At 35.5% G+C, this 21,809-nt stretch overlaps 1 protein-coding gene across 7 annotated transcripts in view; it reads right to left on the reverse strand.

Moving 5' to 3' along the window:
• ARHGAP24 (Rho GTPase activating protein 24) overlaps nucleotides 1–21,809 on the reverse strand; it is a 666,840-nt gene that overhangs the window by 67,561 nt on the left and 577,470 nt on the right. For all 7 annotated transcript variants that reach the window (XM_086704652.1, XM_086704650.1, XM_086704651.1 and 4 more), the window contains one exon: nucleotides 4,779–4,901. In XM_086704652.1, the coding sequence (XP_086560778.1) occupies nucleotides 4,779–4,901 (123 nt within the window). The remainder of the gene's footprint in view (nucleotides 1–4,778; nucleotides 4,902–21,809) is intronic.

Raw genomic sequence — 21,809 nt, forward strand, 5'->3', positions numbered from 1 at the left:
CGCGTCAGGCTCTGGGCTGATGGCTCGGAGCTTGGAGCCTGTTTCCGATGCTGTATCTCCCTCTCTCTCTGCCCCTCCCCCGTTCATGCTCTGTTTCTCTCTGTCCCAAAAATAAAATAAAAAAACGTTGAAAAAAAAATTTTTTTTTAAAATAAACACATTAAAAATGTATCCAAAGGTGGTATACAGAAATTATAAATCAGAGTGATACGTCACCTTCCAAATGTCTTTACAGATACCATTTAATCAATGACCATAGCAATATTTAAATGTTGGGAGGGAGATTAGAATCTATGAAGTCTTTGTTCAGGATTAACAGGCTTGGGTTCCGTAACTTAGGGAGGAGAGATATATTTTCTTATGAAAGGCAATTACAGCAGTTGAGGATATTTTTAACAACTTTTTTGAAATATAATTCACATATGATAGAATTTATCCATTTCAAGTGTACAATTCAATGATTTCCACCATATTCACAGATATATACAACCATCAACAGTGTTAGAATATTTTCATCACCTCAAAAAGAGATCCCACATCTTGGGCTATCACCCATCCCCTCCAACATTCCTATCTCAGCACTAAGTGACCATTGATCTGTGTCTCGCTTTCCCTGTTCTGTATTTTCATATGAACAGAATCATATGCTATGTAGTCTTTTGTGACTGGCTTCTTCTACTTAGCATGATGTTTTCAAGGTTTATTCACATTGTAGCATGTATTAGTACCTTATTCCTTTTTTAATGGCTGCATAATAATCCCTGGTGGACGTTTGGGTGTTCCCACTTTTTGGCTGTTAGCAATAATGTTGCTATAAAAATTCATGTACAAGCTTCTGTGTGGACATATGTTTTCATTTCTCTTGGGTATATATCTATCGAGGGGTGCTGGTCATATGATACTTCTGCATTTAATTGATTGAGGAACTGCCAGACTCTTTTCCAAAGCACCTGTACCATTTTACAGTCCAATTAGCAACATAGGAGCAATTTGATTTCTTCACATCCTCATCGATACTTATTATTGGACTTTTTGACTCTAGCCATCTTAGTGGGCATTAAGTGTTATCTCAGTGTGATTTTGGTTTGCATTTCCCAGATGACTAATGACTCTGAGCATTTTTTTCATGTGCTTTTTGGCCATTTGCATGTTTTCCTTGGAGAAATGTTTACTCAGATTCTTTGCCCATCTTTTAATGGAGTCAAACTGATTCCAATTTTTAATTTCTCTTTAATACTGAGTTGTAAGAGTTCATTATAAGTTCTGGATCCAAGTTCATTATTAGATATATGATCCGGAAATACCTCCTCCCAATCTGTTGGTTACATTTTCACTTTCTTGGTGATATCAATTTAGGTAGTTTTGAAGGACTTGAAAAAACATATTTATTTTAATTATTACAATTAAAATTTTTTTTTGTTTTGTTTTCATGTACCAGTAAGTACCAGTACAAGTTTTATTATCAGAAAGGCATGGGCTTGTGATTGTGGGTTTGTTAATCCCACAGTAAAGGTAATAGGTCACACTATTGCACAAGAAAGCAGGAGGAAGCCCACAAGCCAGAGGCCATGGGTTGTCTTCCCAGTTCTGTTATTCACAGTGTGGCTGACATTTGTCAAGTTACTCACCCTACCTGGGTCCCAATGACCTAATCCACAGAATGTGGCATTGAACTAAAACAGTGGTTTTAAAATATTCTTTATCAGTAAAAAACATATTTTCAATGAAATGTTAAGTGGACTCCTAATAGATAAGATAGATAAAAGAGTTTCCAGTTATATAAACGTGTTTGAAACTCAAATTTTTAATATTTCTTTAAAATTCAATAGGGGCGCCTGGGTGGCGCAGTCGGTTAAAGCGTCCGACTTCAGCCAGGTCACGATCTCGCGGTCCGTGAGTTCGAGCCCCGCGTCAGGCTCTGGGCTGATGCCTCAGAGCCTGGAGCCTGCTTCCGATTCTGTGTCTCCCTCTCTCTCTGCCCCTCCCCCGTTCATGCTCTGTCTCTCTCTGTCCCAAAAATAAATAAACGTTGAAAAAAAAAATTAAAAAAAAAAAATTCAATCAAAGAGCAGGGAGGGGGTATGTTAATATAAACATTTGAAACCCTAGATTATAGGTGACAGTTGTGATCTTTTATCAATGTCAATATTCAGTTTGGTTCTATATTCTGTATTAACTTTTAAAAATTCTAACGTTCAGTTAAATCACAAAGGATTTATTGTAAAGTAAATGAGTACTTTAAAAGCTTGTGTTGCAATCTCATAACACTCTTCAGTTAAACAAAAAGGGTAGAAATTTTTTTATAGGAGCATTGTTTCTATGGTAAGTGTTCTATGCTAAAATATAGGTCTTTACAAGTAAATTTCAATCGAGCACTTACGAAATCCCTGAAGCTCATTCCATAGGATAAGGTACAGTAGTCCCTTGTTATCCGTGTGAAACATGTTCCAAGACTCCCAGTGGATGGATGCCTGAACTTTACACATGCTATGTTATTTACCATAGATACATACCCATGATAAAGTTTGATTTAAAAATTGAGCACATGGGGCGCCTGGGTGGCGCAGTCGGTTAAGCGTCCGACTTCAGCCAGGTCACGATCTCGCGGTCCGTGAGTTCGAGCCCTGCGTCGGGCTCTGGGCTGATGGCTCGGAGCCTGGAGCCTGTTTCCGATTCTGTGTCTACCTCTCTCTCTGCCCTCCCCCGTTCATGCTCTGTCTCTCTCTGTCCCAAAAATAAATAAATGTTGAAAAAAAATTAAAAAAAAAATTGAGCACAGTGAGAGATTAAAAATAATAATTAACAATAAAATAGAATAATTATAACAATACTGTAATAAAGGTGGTTGCTTCCTCTCAAAATATCTTGTACTGTACTCACCCTTCTTGTGATGATGTGAGATGGTAAAATGCCTATGTGATAAGATGAAGTGGGGTGAATGACATATGTACCGTGACACACTATTAGGCTACTATTGACCTTCTGACAATAGGTCAGAAGGAGTATTATCTGCTTCTGGACAGTGGTAGACCATGAATAACTAAAAACCATGGAAAGTGAAACTGCAGACGAAGGGGACGACTGTATATATAAACCTATCAACCACTAGAGCATCCCTTCCAAGTTCATAAATTTGAAGACTTACATAAAGCTCAGAGCTGTTGTCTAGTCCCACTGGGATAACTTCTGGGACTCCTGGGCTGGTGGGAACTCCTGTGGCCACTGATTTGATAAAGCTAATTGGATCTCATTCATTTCTCTTAAGAAAGGGACAGATGGATGAGGAAGAAAGGGAGAGAATAGCACACTTGATGGATATAATCCCTGAGCAAAAATACCTCCTTCAGCAGATATTAAGGGACTCCCTTAACTCAGAAGCCCCAGAAATTTGATAGCAGAGGGAAGAGAGCCTTTAGAAATGACAGTGACTGAGGACTGAGTACACCTCTCAATAATAATCATGAGCCACTAATGTTGTAGCCGGGGGGGGGGGGGGGGGGGGGTCTCATCCCACAGGACTTTTCAAATGCTTTACACAGTCATTTACTAGCCATTTTAGTATATGAATAGGGTGACCATATAAGTTGCCACCCAAACTAGGACATCAAGAAAATGAAAAACAGCCCTATCAATAATTATCTTGGGACAACAGTTGTAAACCAGACTGTTACCAGGCAAACTGGGACGAATAGTTGTCCTGGTTAGGAACCTTCCCCTTGCCCAACAGAAGACACTGTTAGAAAACAGACAATTTCCAGACATGTATCATTCACCTGGTAAAACCACACTTCCCAACTTTTTAAAGTACACCTTTGAAGTTATTCTAAAATGTAGAATGGGGAGTCAGCCTAAGAAGTATCTAATATATTATGGGAAAAAAGAATCACTTCTGAATTCAGGGTGCTGCCAATACACAAAAGAAAATATAAAATAAATATTAGAATTATAATTGGTTTGCTAAATATGAATTTGATTTAGTATGATTTATTTTAGCTACATCCACATAAAATAATTAGGCTTTACATTTTGGGAAGTGCATGTTGGCTATAGATAAATTTTTTTGAGTTCTTGATTTGGTTTCCAGTACTGAATTTTTACTTTAAATAATTTTTCTGTTTACATCATATCTGCTTATCTATTTTCTCTCTTTTATATTCCTTGATAGACAAAGATTATTTCTTTTACCCTTTCTTCCTCCTTTTAGTTCTATTTACAGCACCAGTTAGTTTATTCTTCACATGGCACATTCTCAAAACTATATTAACTAAGATTTTTAAAAACTTATCAAATCCACAAACACTTGTCAGATCACAAAGCATTTTTTTTTAAATCTAGTAATCAGTGGATTATCATCTAGAGCATTGCTATTCTTCTTTGATATCGCTGCGCATCTTGGGGCTACGATCCCTTCCAAAGATCCTAGTCAAAAATGCTTTGCCCCATATTTGCAGGGTCTTAACTAATCTATATTATAGTATCATTCCCATAACTATTTATTGTTAGTGAAATGGAAAAATTAAAAAAAAAAAACCCGTATCATCCCTTTTTATAATTCAAGATATTCATAGAAAAAGATCAGTTATTGATATTTGATCTAAATTTAACTTCTGGGAGTTACTTACATATATACCTTAACAATAATATGGTATAATTTACTATTTATTTTAACACTCATCCATTTGAAAATAGGAGCTGATAATAACATCAACTGGGAGCAGAGAAAGGATGAACAGGTTTGGCTGACCTTTCTGTTTTTCCATGATTCTATATATACTCACCTCCACCAAAAGGTCCCCATATGACTCGACGGATGGACTTAACCCAGTCTTCCATATCATTCTGGGTGCTCGCCATAAGGAGGTAGCTCTCATGGTTTGCTGTCATCCGATCTCGATCACCTCCTGTAAGATAGTAACACATGAGTGTATGCTCGGCTGAAGTTTCTTCATCAGCAGCAGGAGTCCCTGAAATGTACACTGTGCCTACCCAATCAATTGGAAATATTTACCATGGCTTCAGTATGAAAAAAAAATCTGCTTAAAAAGGAAAGGCTCTTATGTTTCCAGGAGAAAACTGGAGAACAAATGTCATTTCCCAAACAAAGCCTGCCTTTTTGTCCTAGCAACAGCCCATAGGTCTGCATTAACTTATAATCCAATCTATTCACACTGCACTGTTGAACAAGGAGAATTGGCAAAGCAAAATGAAAGATGGAGAAATAATCCACAGAGTCTGGATATTCATTGGAAGCAAGTGCTGAGTAGTCTAAGTACTTCTTAGTCCACACATAGTGAGGCCACCAGGACATCATGGGTAAGCAAGGGAGCTCTAGGAAAGGGAAAAGAACCACATGTAAAACTTTTGACCCAGAGGTCCTCCTGTATTCCTCCATCCTGAAAGATAAGGCACTGCTCCCAGAACACACCTGCAGGGTGGGCAAACAAAGAAAAGAGAAGAACACACAAGCCTGCCCACAAATTAAACCCCCAGATGGCCCTCACACCGAAGCGTGAGCTTTGAAACCCCAGTGGTGCCTCCATGCAAAAGCTTGATGGTTTCTCTTATTTCACCCTCCAAAAGAACAACCCATATTCTTAAAAAAATTTTTTTAATGTTTATTTATTCTCGAGACAGAGACAGAGTGTGAACAGGGGAGGGGTAGAGAGAGACAGAGACACAGAATATGAAGCAGGTTCCAGGCTCCGAGCTGTCAGCACAGAGCCCGACACGGGGCTCGAACCCACAAACTGTGAGATCATGACCTGAGCTGAAGTCGGATGCTTGACCGACTGAGCCACCCAAGCGCCCCCATATACTTTTAAACCTTTATAGTCTCCAATATCAACTTTGAAGTGCCAGAAGTCTGATGCATGTGATTTAATTTCTTAGAGATGCTTTATAGCATTTACATTTCCCTGGTGACTCAATTTTCTCATTGACAAAACGGGCATCACCGTATATGACCCTGAAAGAGGTCTTGAGGCATGGTTTTTCTTACTTCCTATCTTGTGGTTAAAGACATGTATCAGCAACTATATTGCTTCATTTTCTTCGAAAATAATTAGTGTTGTTCATGGAAGGAATAATTAAGGAAATGGAACATTTAGCTGAATTCTGAAAATATTTTAGTATTATACTAGCTTCTAAGGTGCTCCAAATATCTATGAATATTTAACTATTCACTAAGTGAACACTAAGCGTTGTACGTTTGCAGCCTTGGGTTGAATTGATTCATATGCAAGTGTTGTGTTTGATGGAAACCTTGCTGTTTGGTTTCTAAGTGGATCTGAACACCTTCATGAGGAGCTTGCATGCTCCAATTCACAATAGGCTCACCATTCACTGTTCTTTCCCACCCAACCCAACTTGCACATAGCCGTGAAAGTTGTAGGCATTGAATCTGCAACCTCTGAATTCTATACAGCTGTCCTAGGTTGAGAAATACGGTTATTCTACCACTGATATAAATGACAGAACAGGTGAAAGGTCAGAGAAGTGAAATAACTTTAAGCTTATCAGACGAACAACTAAAATTGGTGATGTACATTTTAATACAACTGGATGGAAGTAGGAGGAGGGGCTGAGGAACCACAGCAAAGTGGTTTCTTAACATTTACAAAATTCCTGAAAAAAATAAGACTAAACTTCTCACATTATAAAGAACACCTCACTGTTTGGGAAACAATAACCCTCTTACACCTGTAAGTTTATCCTCGGTCACTCATCACTTTAAGTAACTTGTATCTGAAAAAGCGCCAGTTCAGGAGTCAGAAAACCTACCTGTAATTTTATATTAGCTGCTTAATTTCTGGGAAATTACATAACTTTTGCAAACTCAGTGTTTTTAATTATGATTTACCTATAAAAATACTGTTATAGTACATTTTTTGTGAGAATTCAATGAAATAAAGTAAGAATATTAGCCCGGTGTTAGGCTAAAGGAGAAATGCTGCAAACACCAATTCAGTCTCATTTAATGGCTACTACACCTACAAATGCAAAAAGAACATATTACATTTAACTTCACCTCAGAGGGGCACCTGGTGGCTCGGTCGGTTAAGCGACTGATTTCAGCTCGGCTCATAGTTTTGGAGCCCCCCCCCCCGCCAACCATCCCAACCATCGTTAGCTCTGTGCTGACGGCTGACAGCTCAGAGCTTGGAGCCTGCTTCAGATTCTGTCTCCCTCTCTCTCTGCCCCTCCCCCACTCGCACTCTGTCTCTGTCTCTCTCTCAAAAATAAATAAACTTAAAAAAAATAACTTTAATTTGACCCCAGAGATATCATGTGTAGCAGGTGCTTGGAAACAATTAGTCAATTTTATATATATATATATATATATATATATATATATATATATATATCAATCATCATATATATATGATGTCATTATATATTATACATATAATTATCATTTTAAAGGCTATCTTTATTGATACATAACAATGCACATTAAAATTATATACTGTACATATATGTAAATATGCCAACGTTAATATGCATGTGGCCGTATAACATAAAAGCAGCAGAGAAAACTAAATGACAAAAGAAGAATAGGATTCATTTGACACAGCGCAGTACTAATAATTTATTTTGTGTTCTTACCCATTTATACCATAGTACTAGCCAAAAATTTACCATTGTGAAATGAAAATATTTTAATTATTGTCTTTGTCTAAGGGATGCTTAGTAATTCGGGCGGCAATATCCTGCTGTGTCACTCCCAGCCCAGGCAGAGACAGCCTAGTAATGAGTGAGTGACAGCCACTAGAGTGTGTTTCTGCCTGAAAGGAGGGAAGAAAGAGAATGATAAGCACAACTGGCCATTATCCCCTGACTTTTCATTTGATTCTCTATCTCTGCCAGTGGTGCTGTATGCGTGACCCTGAGTCTCATTTAGACTGCCAATCACAGATATGAAATCCCATCTGTGAATTTCACCAATGGATATGGACCTTGATTCCTCAGTGTATTAACAAGATAAGGGGAAAATATTTTAAAAATTTTATTTACCAGTCTTGGTGGAAATATAGACTCTTTGCTACGAATGCGATGAAAACAATTGGAGACATTTATACAAACATGAACTAGACACTCTACTGAAAATATGTGATTTCCAACTAGAGATGCCATCAGTTCTAATTGAAAACCCATCAGTTCTAAGGGCGGGTACTGTACCTTGCAATTGAAGGGGCTCAAAAACAACTTAATGATATATCATTTGATAAATAAATAAACTCAATATTGACTTTCAACCGTGTGAATCAAGTTTCACTCTCTTTGTGAATCCTTTATAGGGCTTCATGTTCCATTTAACCATTTGTGGACCTAACATTCTTTAAAAAGGTGAAATTTTAAAAAGCAGTCTTGAGATCTAATTATCACTGGAGCGACAGGGTCATCGTTTTCTTCAATCCCTATGTGTCTATGTGTATGTGTATGTGATATGATACCTATTAAAGCCAGTGTATGCCTTCCATTTTTAATTCTGCTTTATTAAAATTCCATTTTAATAAAATGCTTCCATTTTTAATTTAATTTAATTAATATTAAATTAATATTTAATTTAATAAATATCTGTGCAGCTTTATTTTTAATTTTTAATACTACTTTAGATTTGCACATATTTTTATAGGACATATGTTTCCAGAAATTGTTCATGCCTTTAGATATTAGCTTGGGAAGGTAATAATGCCTTGGTGCTAGTGTTAACACTTGAAGCATTTGTGATTTTAAGTTAACTGAGCAGGTCACATCATTCAATTTTACTTCTTTATATATAATTGAAAATACATGTGCATTTTTGGGGGTCTTCTGTATATTTGCATTTGATATAAATCTTTCTTCTCCAGAAATAAAATAGGTTTTCTGAAATAAAATAAATACTTGACATAATTAACTTTCGCAAAAATTAAAAGGTAGATTAAAAAAAGCTTAATGCATTTAATAGGCTAAGAAAAAGCTTAATTTAAAATTGAAAGGTAGGTTCAAGAAATCTACAATAAAGTAAATGTATAGTTAATTTAAAAAAGAGGTACAATTCCATTGACTATATGAAAAGTTTGATTCCTCTAATAATTATAAAATAATAACAATTTAAGAGATAATATTTATGAATAATTTTGCATAGAATTAAAAAAATTTTATTTGTAAGTAATCTCTACACCTAATGTGGAGCTTAAACTTACAACCCTGAGATCAAGAGTCACATGCTGTATTGACTAGCCAGGCAGGCACCCCTGCATAGAATTTTTTTAAATTTTAAGAGAAATATTGGAAATGATATGTCAAAATATATATGTTCATTGTTTATAGGAATATGGATAATGTTCCCTATGATGCAGCCACTAAAATAGGATTTTGATATGAGTTTTTATTATACAAAAGGAAATATACACATTTTTACATGTGATATTATCTCAATTTTCATATAGAAGGAAAGCTAGATAAATAAGATACTACATAGAAATACACAGTAATTTTGCCAATGGTTATCTCTGAATGATAGGATTGGGAATTTCTTTGCACTTTTTTTGTACCTTTCTGTATCTTCCAGATGCTCAACCATGTGTTGTTTCATGCATTAGTCCAGATATTCTATCAGGTATTATTTTACATGAGAAAAAAACATTACTGAAAAGAGCAAATGATCAGAATGAAATGGTCATGAAAGTACTAATCCATAAAAAGCCAAGGTGAGCTGAAAGGTAATTGTCACTAATTATCACCCAGTAATGCTTAAGAGTGCTCACCTGAGTTCTCATTAATTTACTTATAACCTCATATTCCTCTTTTCCCAGATACTGGTCCTTGAGTACATCCCCAAAGGAAGATTTGGGACAGGTTGCCAGTGCTGCTCAGAGCACAGACCACTTAATGTCACTAGGATTTTCTCAGTGAAAACAAGACTACTACTATTATGTGCATTACCTTTCTTTAAAAAAAGTTTTTTTTAACATTTATTCATTTTTGAGACACAGAGTGTGAATGGGGGAGGAGTAGAGAGAGAGAGGGACACACAGAATCCAAAGCAGGCTCCAGGCTCCAAGTTGTCAGCACAGAGACCCAGGTGGGGCTGGAACTCACAGACTGCGAGATCATGACTTGAGCTGACGCTTAACCTGCTGAGCCATCCAGGTGCCCCTGTGCATTACCTTTATTAAAAAATATATTAAAAAAATTATTTTTCTGAATTTATTGTGTGGAAATTTCCAAAATAGTTGCCAATGTAGATTTTTGTTATTTTTCCTTAGAGAAAAATACTTGTACTTGTCCAAATTATGAACTAAAAAGCAAAACAATTATTCAGAAGAAAAGTATTTATATGTATGTCAACTTGAGTAAAAAAACGTTTAAATATATACAGTAAATTATTTCCTCATATTTAAATTTTAAATCAAGTTGTTCAAGGGAAACTGTGGTATAGACATTTGGGTTCATTTCCAAGCATAGTTCATGGTACAGACCCGAGGACATTTCAGTGAACACCTCTGATACTGTTAATAATTTCAGGAGCAAAATGTTTCCTCACTCCTAATTGTAAATCAGGTCAAAACGAGGCATATTATACTATTTATTTTATTAGCTTACATGAAAATATTTTATATTCTAGTTAGGGTTACTAATTTCCACTCACACAATTGTAAGGTTTTATTTTACTTTTTTAAAGCATTACTTTTCTCAAAAGTTAGTTTGGGTCTTTATTGGCAGTAGAACTCTAATGATAAATTGCAAGATATAAAGTAAATTCTGAAGGATATCAGTGGAAAATTACTAAGATGGGAAAACATTTCTTCCCTTTTATGGAGACTGATATTTGCAAATCAACCAAAGTTATGTGAAGTATAAACTACAAATTATAGGCTTCTATGGATGCCATCACTTCTTAATAAATAACAACAAAAATAATAAAGCAGCATATAGTTTACAAAATAAGGCCAGAAAACAAATTGGTCTCACAATCAATATCATCTTTATTTTTTCATATTGTTTTGTGTATAATAGAGACGTTGTTATCTGAAGAATAAGAGTTTTGATATGCTTTGCTAATCAAGTTTTTTTTCCAAGTATTTCTTCCTGAGAGATTAATTTCTTAAGTATCAGAAGGGCAAAATTTCAATGCATATTGTCAACAGAAAAGTTGCATTACTCTCTAATGAGATCTTGAATATTTTAAAACCCCTAAATCATAAAATGAGAATTAATTAAGGGCCCAATAGAAATAACCATCATTTTATTTGTAGTGTGTAGTCACTACCATACAGCAAACACATTACTAAATGTTATCTTGCATTATAATAAAATTAATGCTACATTTTAATCTCACGAGTACTTTATAATACTGTTTTACATATTTCTTATATCATCCTTACTAGGTCATAATCTCATTGTAAGAATCATACCACATTATGTATATAGCTAACTTATGTTTAAGATGAAAGCAACTAGAAATGCATACTATTTAAACCAATTATAGATTGGTTAGTATTTATTGTTTATGGTAGATTTTTAATCATTAAGTTTAGAAATAGTTTGCTGGAAGTTTGTCTATTTGGCTACAGATATAGAAAGCATTGACATAAACATTTTATACTGTACAAGTTTCTTCTGACTTGCCTTTCCTCAAACCTCACAATAAAAAGTGTCAGCAAATGTGAATATTAGACCAAAGTGCTAGCTGGATCAAACTGCAAAAACAAATAGTTCCTACAAGGACATGTCATTCAAGAAGTACTAAAAATAGGTTAGAGTCAGACACTGAAGCCAGACTCATCAAGTTCAAATTAGTCATTGATTAGCTGTGAAATCCCTCATGTTTAACTGAGGGTGCTAGCAGCACCTGCCTCCTGGTATTATTGTGAGTTAATTGAATGAATAATACCAGTCATGTTTGGGACATGGGATGCTATGCTGTTATTTTTATTTCCGTGTATAATAATCTTGATTCTAACTTTTTCAGTAAATGAAACATAATTTGAATCCTTTAAAATACAGAAGGCTAGCTTATTTTTGAAAAAAATATTCTGAATATATTTGTAAAGAAAAATCCTTTTATAGGAAAGTAACTATTGATTTATTTTTTAAGTAACTATTGATTTTCATATTGATCATGTTCTTAAAAGTACAACTGTGAGCAATTTACTTTTAAATAGAGAATGAAAATTGTAAAACTTCAAATAGGCATAATTGTATTTCCACTAATTTTTACATTCTTGGATCCATCCTTTCGAAATACCTTCTATTTGTGCTAAGTACATTAAGTATAAACATGATATAACTTATTACATTTTGGATATTTGTCTTCCAAATTGTACTGGATCTGGAATAGAATCTCAATTTAAGTCCAACAATATATTTTAGCTTTCACTTATGTCAAAGGCTCAGAATCTAGCCACTTCCTTCTCATCATCTAGTTAAGTTCTAATTGAAATTTCCAAGAAATAGATAGAATATTTCCCTGGCAGAGCCAAGGCTTCTAGAGTTTGTGTCCTCTTCTAATTTAGCTTGGCTAGTTTAAGAGATCATTGAATTCAAAATTTCACCTGATTGACATAGAAGGCAGGCAGGTAGAGTAAATGTCATGTATATTTAGATCAGTGTTACTCCAACAATGATGATACAGAATGGAATCATAAAGGAAAGCAAGACCCCAGTCAATAATCACCCATTTGTAGCAAATGGAACATCATTCATAGTCAAAGAAGCAAGGCAGAGAATTTACTGGCTTAAATAAATCTAAAATTAAAATTATTGGTCTATTAGGAGGTCCCTTAATACACAGCACACATGATGAGTCGAATATTGGAAAATTTAGGAGAAATATTTTGGAATTATATTGAACATTATACTCCCCATGAACATGTAAATAAACCCTCTACTGCAGAATCTCTCAAAGTGTGATGATACTACAGTGTATATGTCCAGGAAGGTAGGAAGGTACTTGTTAGAAATGCAAATTCTTAGACCCAAGCTCAAATTAACTGAATCAGAGACTGCAGTGGTCGGACCTGCAATCCTTGCTGTAAGATGCAGAAACTTGCCAGGTGATTCTAATGTATCATAAACCATGAGAACCACTACTCTTGTAAGACAGTTTGCTTTAATAATTTTTTATAAGGTTTATTTACTTTTGAGACAGAGAGAGAGGGAGAGACAGAGAGAGAGAGACAGACAGACAGACAGAGCACAGGTGGGGGAGGGGCATAGAGAGGAGACACAGAATCCGAAGCAGGCTCCAGGCTCTGAGCTGTCAGCACAGAGCCCAATGCAGGGCTCAAACCCACCAACTGTGAGATCATGACCTGAGCCAAAGTTGGACGCTTAACCAACTGAGCCACCCAGGCACCCTGACAGTTTGCTTTAACAGGCAGAGACTGTAAATTTTAGAATTTACGTATTTTAGCCAGTCTTCCTGTTAGCTTATATCTATATCTTATTTTTTCAGTGACACCCATTCAGCTACAAAGTACTAAGCTTTAAAGCTATGGGTCATATAACTTATCTAATTACTTATTTTCATTGTAAATAATTAACACTTTGCAACTAGCTTGCAAGGACATATCACTCAAGTTGGGATTACTGAGTCTAGTAAATTTGTGGGCCTCATACATTAGAGACGGCATACTTTTATCTGGCCAAACATTAGAGCGCTTCTTTTTGTATCTGAATACAGATTTGTTACACCTCTTTTCCTGATGCCCAGAGTTTGAAGAGTGAAAAGGACACTGAATTTGAGAAGACATGCCACTTTTGAAGATCTAGATTAGAATGATGAAATCCATTTTGAAAATTCTCTTGTATCTCCCTCTTTTTATTGTTTTGGAATAATAGAAATCTGCAAGATTATTTTTTAATGTTTCTTTCTTTCTTTCTTTCTTTCTTTCTTTCTTTCTTTCTTTCTTTTCTTTCTTTCTTTCTTTCTTTAGAGAAATAGCATGAGCAGGGTAGAGGCGGCGGGGGTGGGGGGGTGGGGTAGAAAGAGAATCCCAAGCAGGCTTCAAGCTGTCAGCGCAAAGCCTGATCTGGGGCTTGATCCCATGAACCATGAGATCATGACTTGAGCTGAAATCAAGAGTCGGACGCTCAACCGACTGAGCCACTCAGGCACCCCTGCAAGTTACTTTTATATCCCTTGATTCATTTGGTTTTTACAATATCCCTGGGAAGTAAAGCAGAGCATTGATTATTTTGCCCAACACATATTCATTGAGCACCTGTATTGTGGCTGTCACTACTCTAGGTTCTGAGGATACAGCAGGGAGTAAAACAAAGTCTACAATCCAGAGGTGAGGTCCAGACTGAAATGCAGATTTGGAAGTCATCCATGTGGCAGTAGTCTAAAAAATATGGGACTGGATGATGTACCTAAGGAATACTGCCTCTAGAATAGAGAAAATGCAGTTCAAGTGAGCTGCAATGTTTAAAGGTTGAGAAAAGGAAGAGGAATTAGCAAAGTAGATTGAGAAGGTACATCCAGTAAGGTCAGAAGAGAAACCAGAAAGTCTGAGTGGAGAAAGTGGTCTGGTGAGTCAAGAGCTGCTGAGAGGTTAGATAAAATGATGACTGAGAGAGCATAGACCACTAGTATAGGAAACACAGAGAACACTGGATTAGGCAACATGGAGATTATCGGTGTCCTTGGAGGATTGATCAGACCAGCACAAACATAATCATCGTGGGAATGTGTTTGTAAGATTATGGAAGAGAGAAAACAGAAACACCCAGTATAAACTACTTCTCTAGGCATTGTAGTGTATACAGGGGCACAGAAGTGGGGGTAGTGAGTGGCTGTGTAGGCGAGTTGTGGGGCCAAGGGGATTTAGCTTGGGAAATAGTACAGAATGTTATATGCTTATGGGCATTATTCACTGGAGAGGGAAAAGCTAATGAGGTGGGAGAGAGGAGGCTTATAGATGCCTCCATATTTCTTTAAAGTCATACTCTAATTCTCTCACTCCCCTCAGAATCTTCAATACATGTTGACAGTTAACACAATTGATTTATCCCCAAAGTTTGTTACCTTAAAAGTATTTGAAACATCTAGAAGAGAATCATCGAAAGAAAAGGAACTTGCATTAAGCAGTTGTTTCTACACAGCTCTGCCTACAGGCAACACAGGAAGGAATGGGGTTAAGTTCATAAATCATTTTTTAAAGTTAAATTTTACTACCTTTACTTGAGTGTAGTGTTTGGTATATGCTCAATAGGAGATTTCACTTACTTGAGACATTTTCCTTCACACAATATTAGTTTTAATTGCCACAGATGATAATTATTTAATATTACAAGGCAGTTTTATAGAATGGGTTTTGGTATATACAAAAGAACTGATACTTTAAGATAAAATGCTATGATAGATAGCTCAAAATTAAGTTGCTCCAGGGGCACCTGGGTGGCTTAGTTGGTCAAGCATCCGACTCAATTTTGGCTCAGGTCATGATCTCACGGTACATAGGATTGAGCCCCTCTTTGGGTTCTGCACTTTCAGATTCTCTCTTCCTCTCTCTGCCTCTCCCCTGCTCGTGCTGTTTCTCTCTCTCTCTCAAAATAAATAAATAAACTTGAAAAAATTAAGTTACTCCACTAAACAAATGACAAATAGTAATCATTGTAATGGTGTAAAAGTAAGAAAAGCTCTGATTTTGATTTCAATTTGAATTTTGTTCTCTTAAACCACTAAAATTAACTTTGCAGTCAGAACAGCTTAACTGTCCAGTACTTTGTCTCCCACAGTTAATGTTTGGGTTTGCTGTGTTTCATCAGCTCTAGGGTGTATGTCTGCAAGGGCAGGACGTAAAACACACCTTAGGGGTCTGGAATTTGAACCCAGCCTTCTAGCTAGCTTCACAGAGAACACATTTGTATAATGTGCCAAAAATCCAACACTAAGAACATTATAGTTTCAGAACAATTGTCACTTCCTTTAGTAAGGATACTTGTGAATATTTTCCTAACTTGCTTGATATAAACATATTACAAACTAACTCTATGATTTCCTCAAGTGTTAGCTGTTTTCTCAATAAATGTTTAAGAGTCTCTATGTACACTCTGTTAGTTCTTTAACCTATGTCTGGAGTTGGGGGTCTCACTTCATTGTCCCATTCTAACTACAAATGATTCCAAGACCCTACAAAAAGAACAGGGGCCAGAAAATCACATGTTGTTCCCAAATTGACTATGGACATAGAAGTTCCTGTAAAGAATACTACTCCTTATCTGCTTCTTAATCCAAAACCCTTGTAATACTAGTTTAGAATGATTAACACTATCAGAAAGGCTAAGCAGACTCTAATTCTCATATTGGTGATGGGATGAGTACATTTTAGGATGATTTCTTTTAAAATAAACACACATGAATACACAAACATAACTGCACTAACGCTGATTATAGATTATTTGATCTATTTTTTAAAGTTTATTTATTTATTTTGAGAGAGATAGCTTTGAGTGGGGGAGGGGTAGAGAGGGGGAGAGAAAGAATCTCAAGAAAAACAATCCCAATGTCAGTGCAGAACCTGATGTGCAGCTCAAACTCAAGTGAGATCATGACCTGAACCAAAATCAAGTCAGACACTTAACCAACTGAGCCACCCAAGTGCCCCTATTTGATCTATGTCTTAAAACATGACTTTTTGTAGTCAAGATTTCCTAATTCAGTCTTACATGTATGTTAAACATTAAAAAAAAATCAAAATTTCCTTCCAAATTTTCTGAAACTCAAAAATTTTGCCACTTCTGATGGGTTAGTCCATCAATTTTCAATATCATCAGTATAATAACCATACAATTAGGGTTAATGAGTCAGATAGGAAAAATATTATGAAAGGAGCGTATTGTATTCCTTCAAAAGCAATCAGTTGGTGAAGAGCTATTTTAAAACCAAATAGAGTATGTGCAGAATGCAAGTAACACAAGTGATTTTTTGAATTTTTAAAAGAAAAATATTTATGAAATCTAAGTGTTTGGACATAATAGGTTGGGAAGTACTCAATACATGCTTGGGAAGATTTTGGCAGATCTCTATGTTTCCCTTGGAGACTGGCAGTAGTACTTAGGAGAACTAAATATATTATTATGGTTTAAAACAGCTCAGGTATGCAACAACATGGATAAACCTAGAAGGTATAATGCCAAGTGAAATAAGTCAGATCAAGAAAGACAAATACTATATGATTTCACTAATGAGTAAAATCTAAAAAACAAAATATATGAATAAACAAGAAAGCAGAATCAGACCTATAAACACAAAGAATGAACTGATGATCACCAGAGGGAAAGGGTTGGGGGAATGGGCAAAATGGATGAAGAGGAGTGGGAGGTACAGGCTTCCCATTATGGAAAGAATAAGTCACAGGGATAAAAGGCACAGCATAATAAATACTGTGAACATAATTGTAACAGCACATGGTGACAAGCAGCAGCTGCACTTACGATGAACATAGCATAACATATAGACAAGGCGAATCACTATGTTGTACACCTGAAACTAACACTGTGTGGCAACTATACTCAAATAAAATTTTAGGAAATCAACAAATAAAATGGCTCAAGGATCTTAATTGGTGCATGAACATGTTTAAATATTTAGGGAAATCTAATTTGTCAAATTCAGAAGTTAATAGAGCTTTAACCAAAAACAACTAAATGTTATTTTGTGATCACAAAATGGAACAACATGTGACTGTGTGGCCCTTATTCTTTTTTTTTTTTAATATTGACTTATTTATCTGTGTATTCATTTATTTATTTTGAGAGAGAGAGCCTGCGTGTATGAGCTAGTGGGAGGGAGGCAGAGAGGGAGAGAGAGAATCCCAAGCAGGCTTTGCACTGTCAGCAAAGAGCCTGATGCTGATCTCAATCCCACTAACCATGAGATCATGACCTGAGCTGAAATCAAGAGTTGGATTCTTAACTGACTGAGCTACCCAGGCATCCCTGGCCTTTATTCCTTCTGTAGGGTCTTGGAATTATTAGGAATTATAATGGGATAATTAGATGAGACCCCTAACTCCAGATATAGGTTGAGGGATAATAATAATAATAAATAATATTAATAAAACATTAATATTAATAATTATTAATTAATATAAATATTGATTATTATTACTATTATTGGAACTACAGTTTAAGGCTTAGAAAACTCTAGGTTCTATTTCTTTAATTTCTTTAATTAATGGAGTATTAATTTAAATACAAGTAGTATTGAGGAGTGTTGCCTTACATATAAAGCTCCACTTAGATAATTAAAAACAAAACAAAACAAAAAACAAAAACCAACAACCTTAATGGACATAAATTAATTTTGATGTCAGAAATATATCAAATTCATTTTACTAAAATACTAACTCTTTTCTTTTTACTCCAAATGAGTCAATCTGGCTAATTATATCAGCATTATTATAGTGGGGTTTTCTTGGATGTTTTAAAACGTTAATTTTATGATACTGGATAATATTAAGTAAACAAATGAATGAAAATCTGAAATTATCCCTTAAAATTATGACCCCCACTAGCCATTTGCAGGCACTTGAAAAAAAATATGGAGTCTTATGTTTGAAAATTACTTGTAACAGGGGCACCTGGGTAGCTCAGTTGGTTAAGCAACCAACTTCGGCTGGGGGCTGGTGTCATGATCTCAAGGCTCATGAGTTTGAGCCCCACGTGAGGCTCTGTGCTGACAGCTCAGAGCCTGGAGACTGCTTCGGATTCTGTGTCTCTCTGTCCCTTCCCTGCTGGCACTCCGTATCTCTCTCTCTCTCTCTCTCTCTCTTTCCCTCTCTCTCTCTCTCTCTCTCAAAAATAAACATTAAAAATTAAAAAAAAGAAAGAAAATTGCTTATAACAAATGAGAAGCATCTTAAGAGAAACATTATAAAACTGAAAACACTTCCTTCTCACCTCTCAAATTAATGTGCAACTACTACCAAAACGTCAAAAAAAAAAAGGCAATTGTCCTTAGGAAAGAAAAGTATAACATCACTTAGGGCAACAATAAGCAGTTCAAAGTTTTAATTTATTATCCACTTAAAAACAAATATGCTGAAAATTAAAAAAAAGTTACCTAGCTTTTACATGAATTTTACATAACTGAATCCAAATGAAAACTTTTTTAAATTAAGGAAAAACAAAGGCAAGAGAAAGCTAGAAAAAGCTGTTAGATGTCTTACATTCTATTCACTTTTTTGTTATGTAGTATCTTTCATATCTACTACAAATATATACTTCTTTGAATTCTTAAAGTTCTACAACTTTCTAGACACATGCAATAAATTAAAATTTGATCCTATCTACTGACAGGTTAATGCTGTGCATCTCATAATTTTAAATAGAAGAGTAATCAGCCAGAATCTGCAAATCAATTCCACTCAGCATACTATCATTAATTAACATTTAATGAATACCTGCAGGTGTAAGCAGTAGTATTAGAAATCAATAACCAATTGCTGCTTGGGGACAGGTAGTCCAATTCATATATAATTGCCAACCTAAATCTGGCTAAGCTCTGAGTACAGATTGGGAAACTGATTGACATATATTGATAAACTAAAGGCAAGATTCCTAAAAAACACTCAATGGGAAATAATGGAATATTTTTTTTTCAAATGTAATGTAAAAAAGCTGCCAAAGAGGCAATTACTATATGCTATCTTTCTGGATCTTTTCTGTGAGGGGCGGGGAGGTGGAGGGAAGGGCATAAAGTAAGTGGATTGGCACATACATGTACCTTCATATACACCAATATAGAAAAAGAAGAAGAAAACATATAAAGCCAGTTACTTACTGGCTTTACAGTTCATAAACACCTCAAAGTTAGCAAACGCGATAATTTAGATAATCGAAAAACCTCACCGTATTCAGAAAATCTGAAGAAAGCAAGACTGAACTAACTATAATAGTTAAAAGATATTTCTTGAATACATGAATAGAAATTGAAGAATTATATGACTCCATTCATTCAAAGTCATTACTTACTGCTCTTTAATATGCACATAAGCTAGACCTAAAATATATTGAAATTCATGTAGGGTAGACTTTTGGTTTTACAACATTTACAAAGTAACAAGTGAGTCAAGACAGGGGAAGTTATTTGGTACCAATATTAGATACCAGCAGAGAACAACCATAAAAGGGAACTAATAGGATTACTTACTGCTGTAGGTGATCTACACCCAAGACATAAGTTATCATGTAACTCCAAACTGGAAAGTTATTTTGTTGATTTGTTTGTTTGTCTTTTTAATCTAGAGTTTTTCAGCCTAATAACAAGCCATTACTTTATAGCCCAGGTAATTATTTGGAATGATGGTCTCTGACTCTAATGAGAGTGCTCCTAGGACCTGCACATAATTATTGGTTCTTTTAATATATTATTTCATCAGTGCAAGTAACCTATGACATAGGAATTATTGTGCCTGTTTCAGAGGTGATACAATAAAGCATCAGAGAGGTTTTGTTCATTTCTCAGTACACATAGCTAATAAATGGCAGCAAACAAGGTTCAGTTTGACTCCAAAGGCCAATTTTCCTTTTCTATTACTCTTGTTTTTTTCAGAGTCATGCTATGCTTTTTCATGACTCACCCTGTACTCTCTGCATAACATTTCCTTCTTCCTTTCTTTAATGAGATCTTTAAAGATCTTACCCAAATCAGAAGTCTTGCTGTCTCTACAAATAAAGTTGTTTCCTCCTTCCTGACTTCCACTGTATCCTGTATGTATCTCTGATACAGCATATCAACATTATTTTGCAATTAAAGTGGGGTGGCATCATATAGGCATGTGACTTAGTGCATTCAACTATATATTTATTATATTTTTTAAAAAGAAAATAATCCTTTTAGTAGTATAAAATTTCAAGGATCAGGACAGTTTCTAATAAGAGATAATGTGCCAGATATAATTCATGTGCCCCTTCAAATACACTCTCTGCACTTTTCCACCCAGCTTCCTGCATGGGAACATTAACTTGTATGGATGATACCATAGAGGGTTTCCAACCTAGAGCTTCCCTTTGGGTTTGGCCAATAAGCAGTCATGGCAGGAGATAGGAGAGAGGAAGAAGTATAAGATCAAGGTATTTATTTCCTTGACTTCATAACTCTGGGATTGCCTTGAGTTGGTTCTGTATTTTGAGCAAAAGCCACTACAAACTTTTCTACATGGTACTCTTTTTTCTAAGTTCTACTAACACCTCTTTGCCATTGCCCCTTAGACCTCAGACTGGGAAAGCTCCTTCACTATTATAAAGCCCAAGTTATTTCACTGTTGTTTGTAATCCCCAAAAACCCCACCCACATTTTTGTAAGTAACACCTTTGTACAGAAACTTTCTTCAAATTATCCTAATTTGAGTGTGTTACCTTTTTCAGTTGGGACTCTGATTAATACAGTTAAGAGTAGATAACTGATTCATTTTGAACCCTTCAAATCACAACATTCTCCTCATTTCTAAAAGCCTAGATATGTAGTTACTTCAGTGCAAAGGAAAAACATAATAAACTTTCAGTTAGTTGAATGCCACACCTACTTAAATTTTATATACTTTCAAGACTGCGAAGGCACTGTGAGAAGTACAAAAAGAATTTATGATATGATTTCTCCACCAGGGCGTTTTGATCTTATTAAGGATATAAGGCATGAAATGAAGAAAATTATAAAGGAAGCATGAGCTGAACAGTCAGGTGCAGTCATTTATGATGCAGAGAATAAAAGGTATCATTTATTATGGTTTCCATGTGCTCTGGACTTCCTCCAGCCTGCATCTAAGCTCTAAGAAGCTCCTCAACCCCTACAAGAGCATTCTCTTTTGTTT

Source organism: Puma concolor, chromosome B1 (genome assembly GCF_028749965.1).
Source record: "Puma concolor isolate L17-30 chromosome B1, mPumCon1.1.hap2, whole genome shotgun sequence".
Classification (NCBI taxonomy): Eukaryota; Metazoa; Chordata; class Mammalia; order Carnivora; family Felidae; genus Puma; species Puma concolor.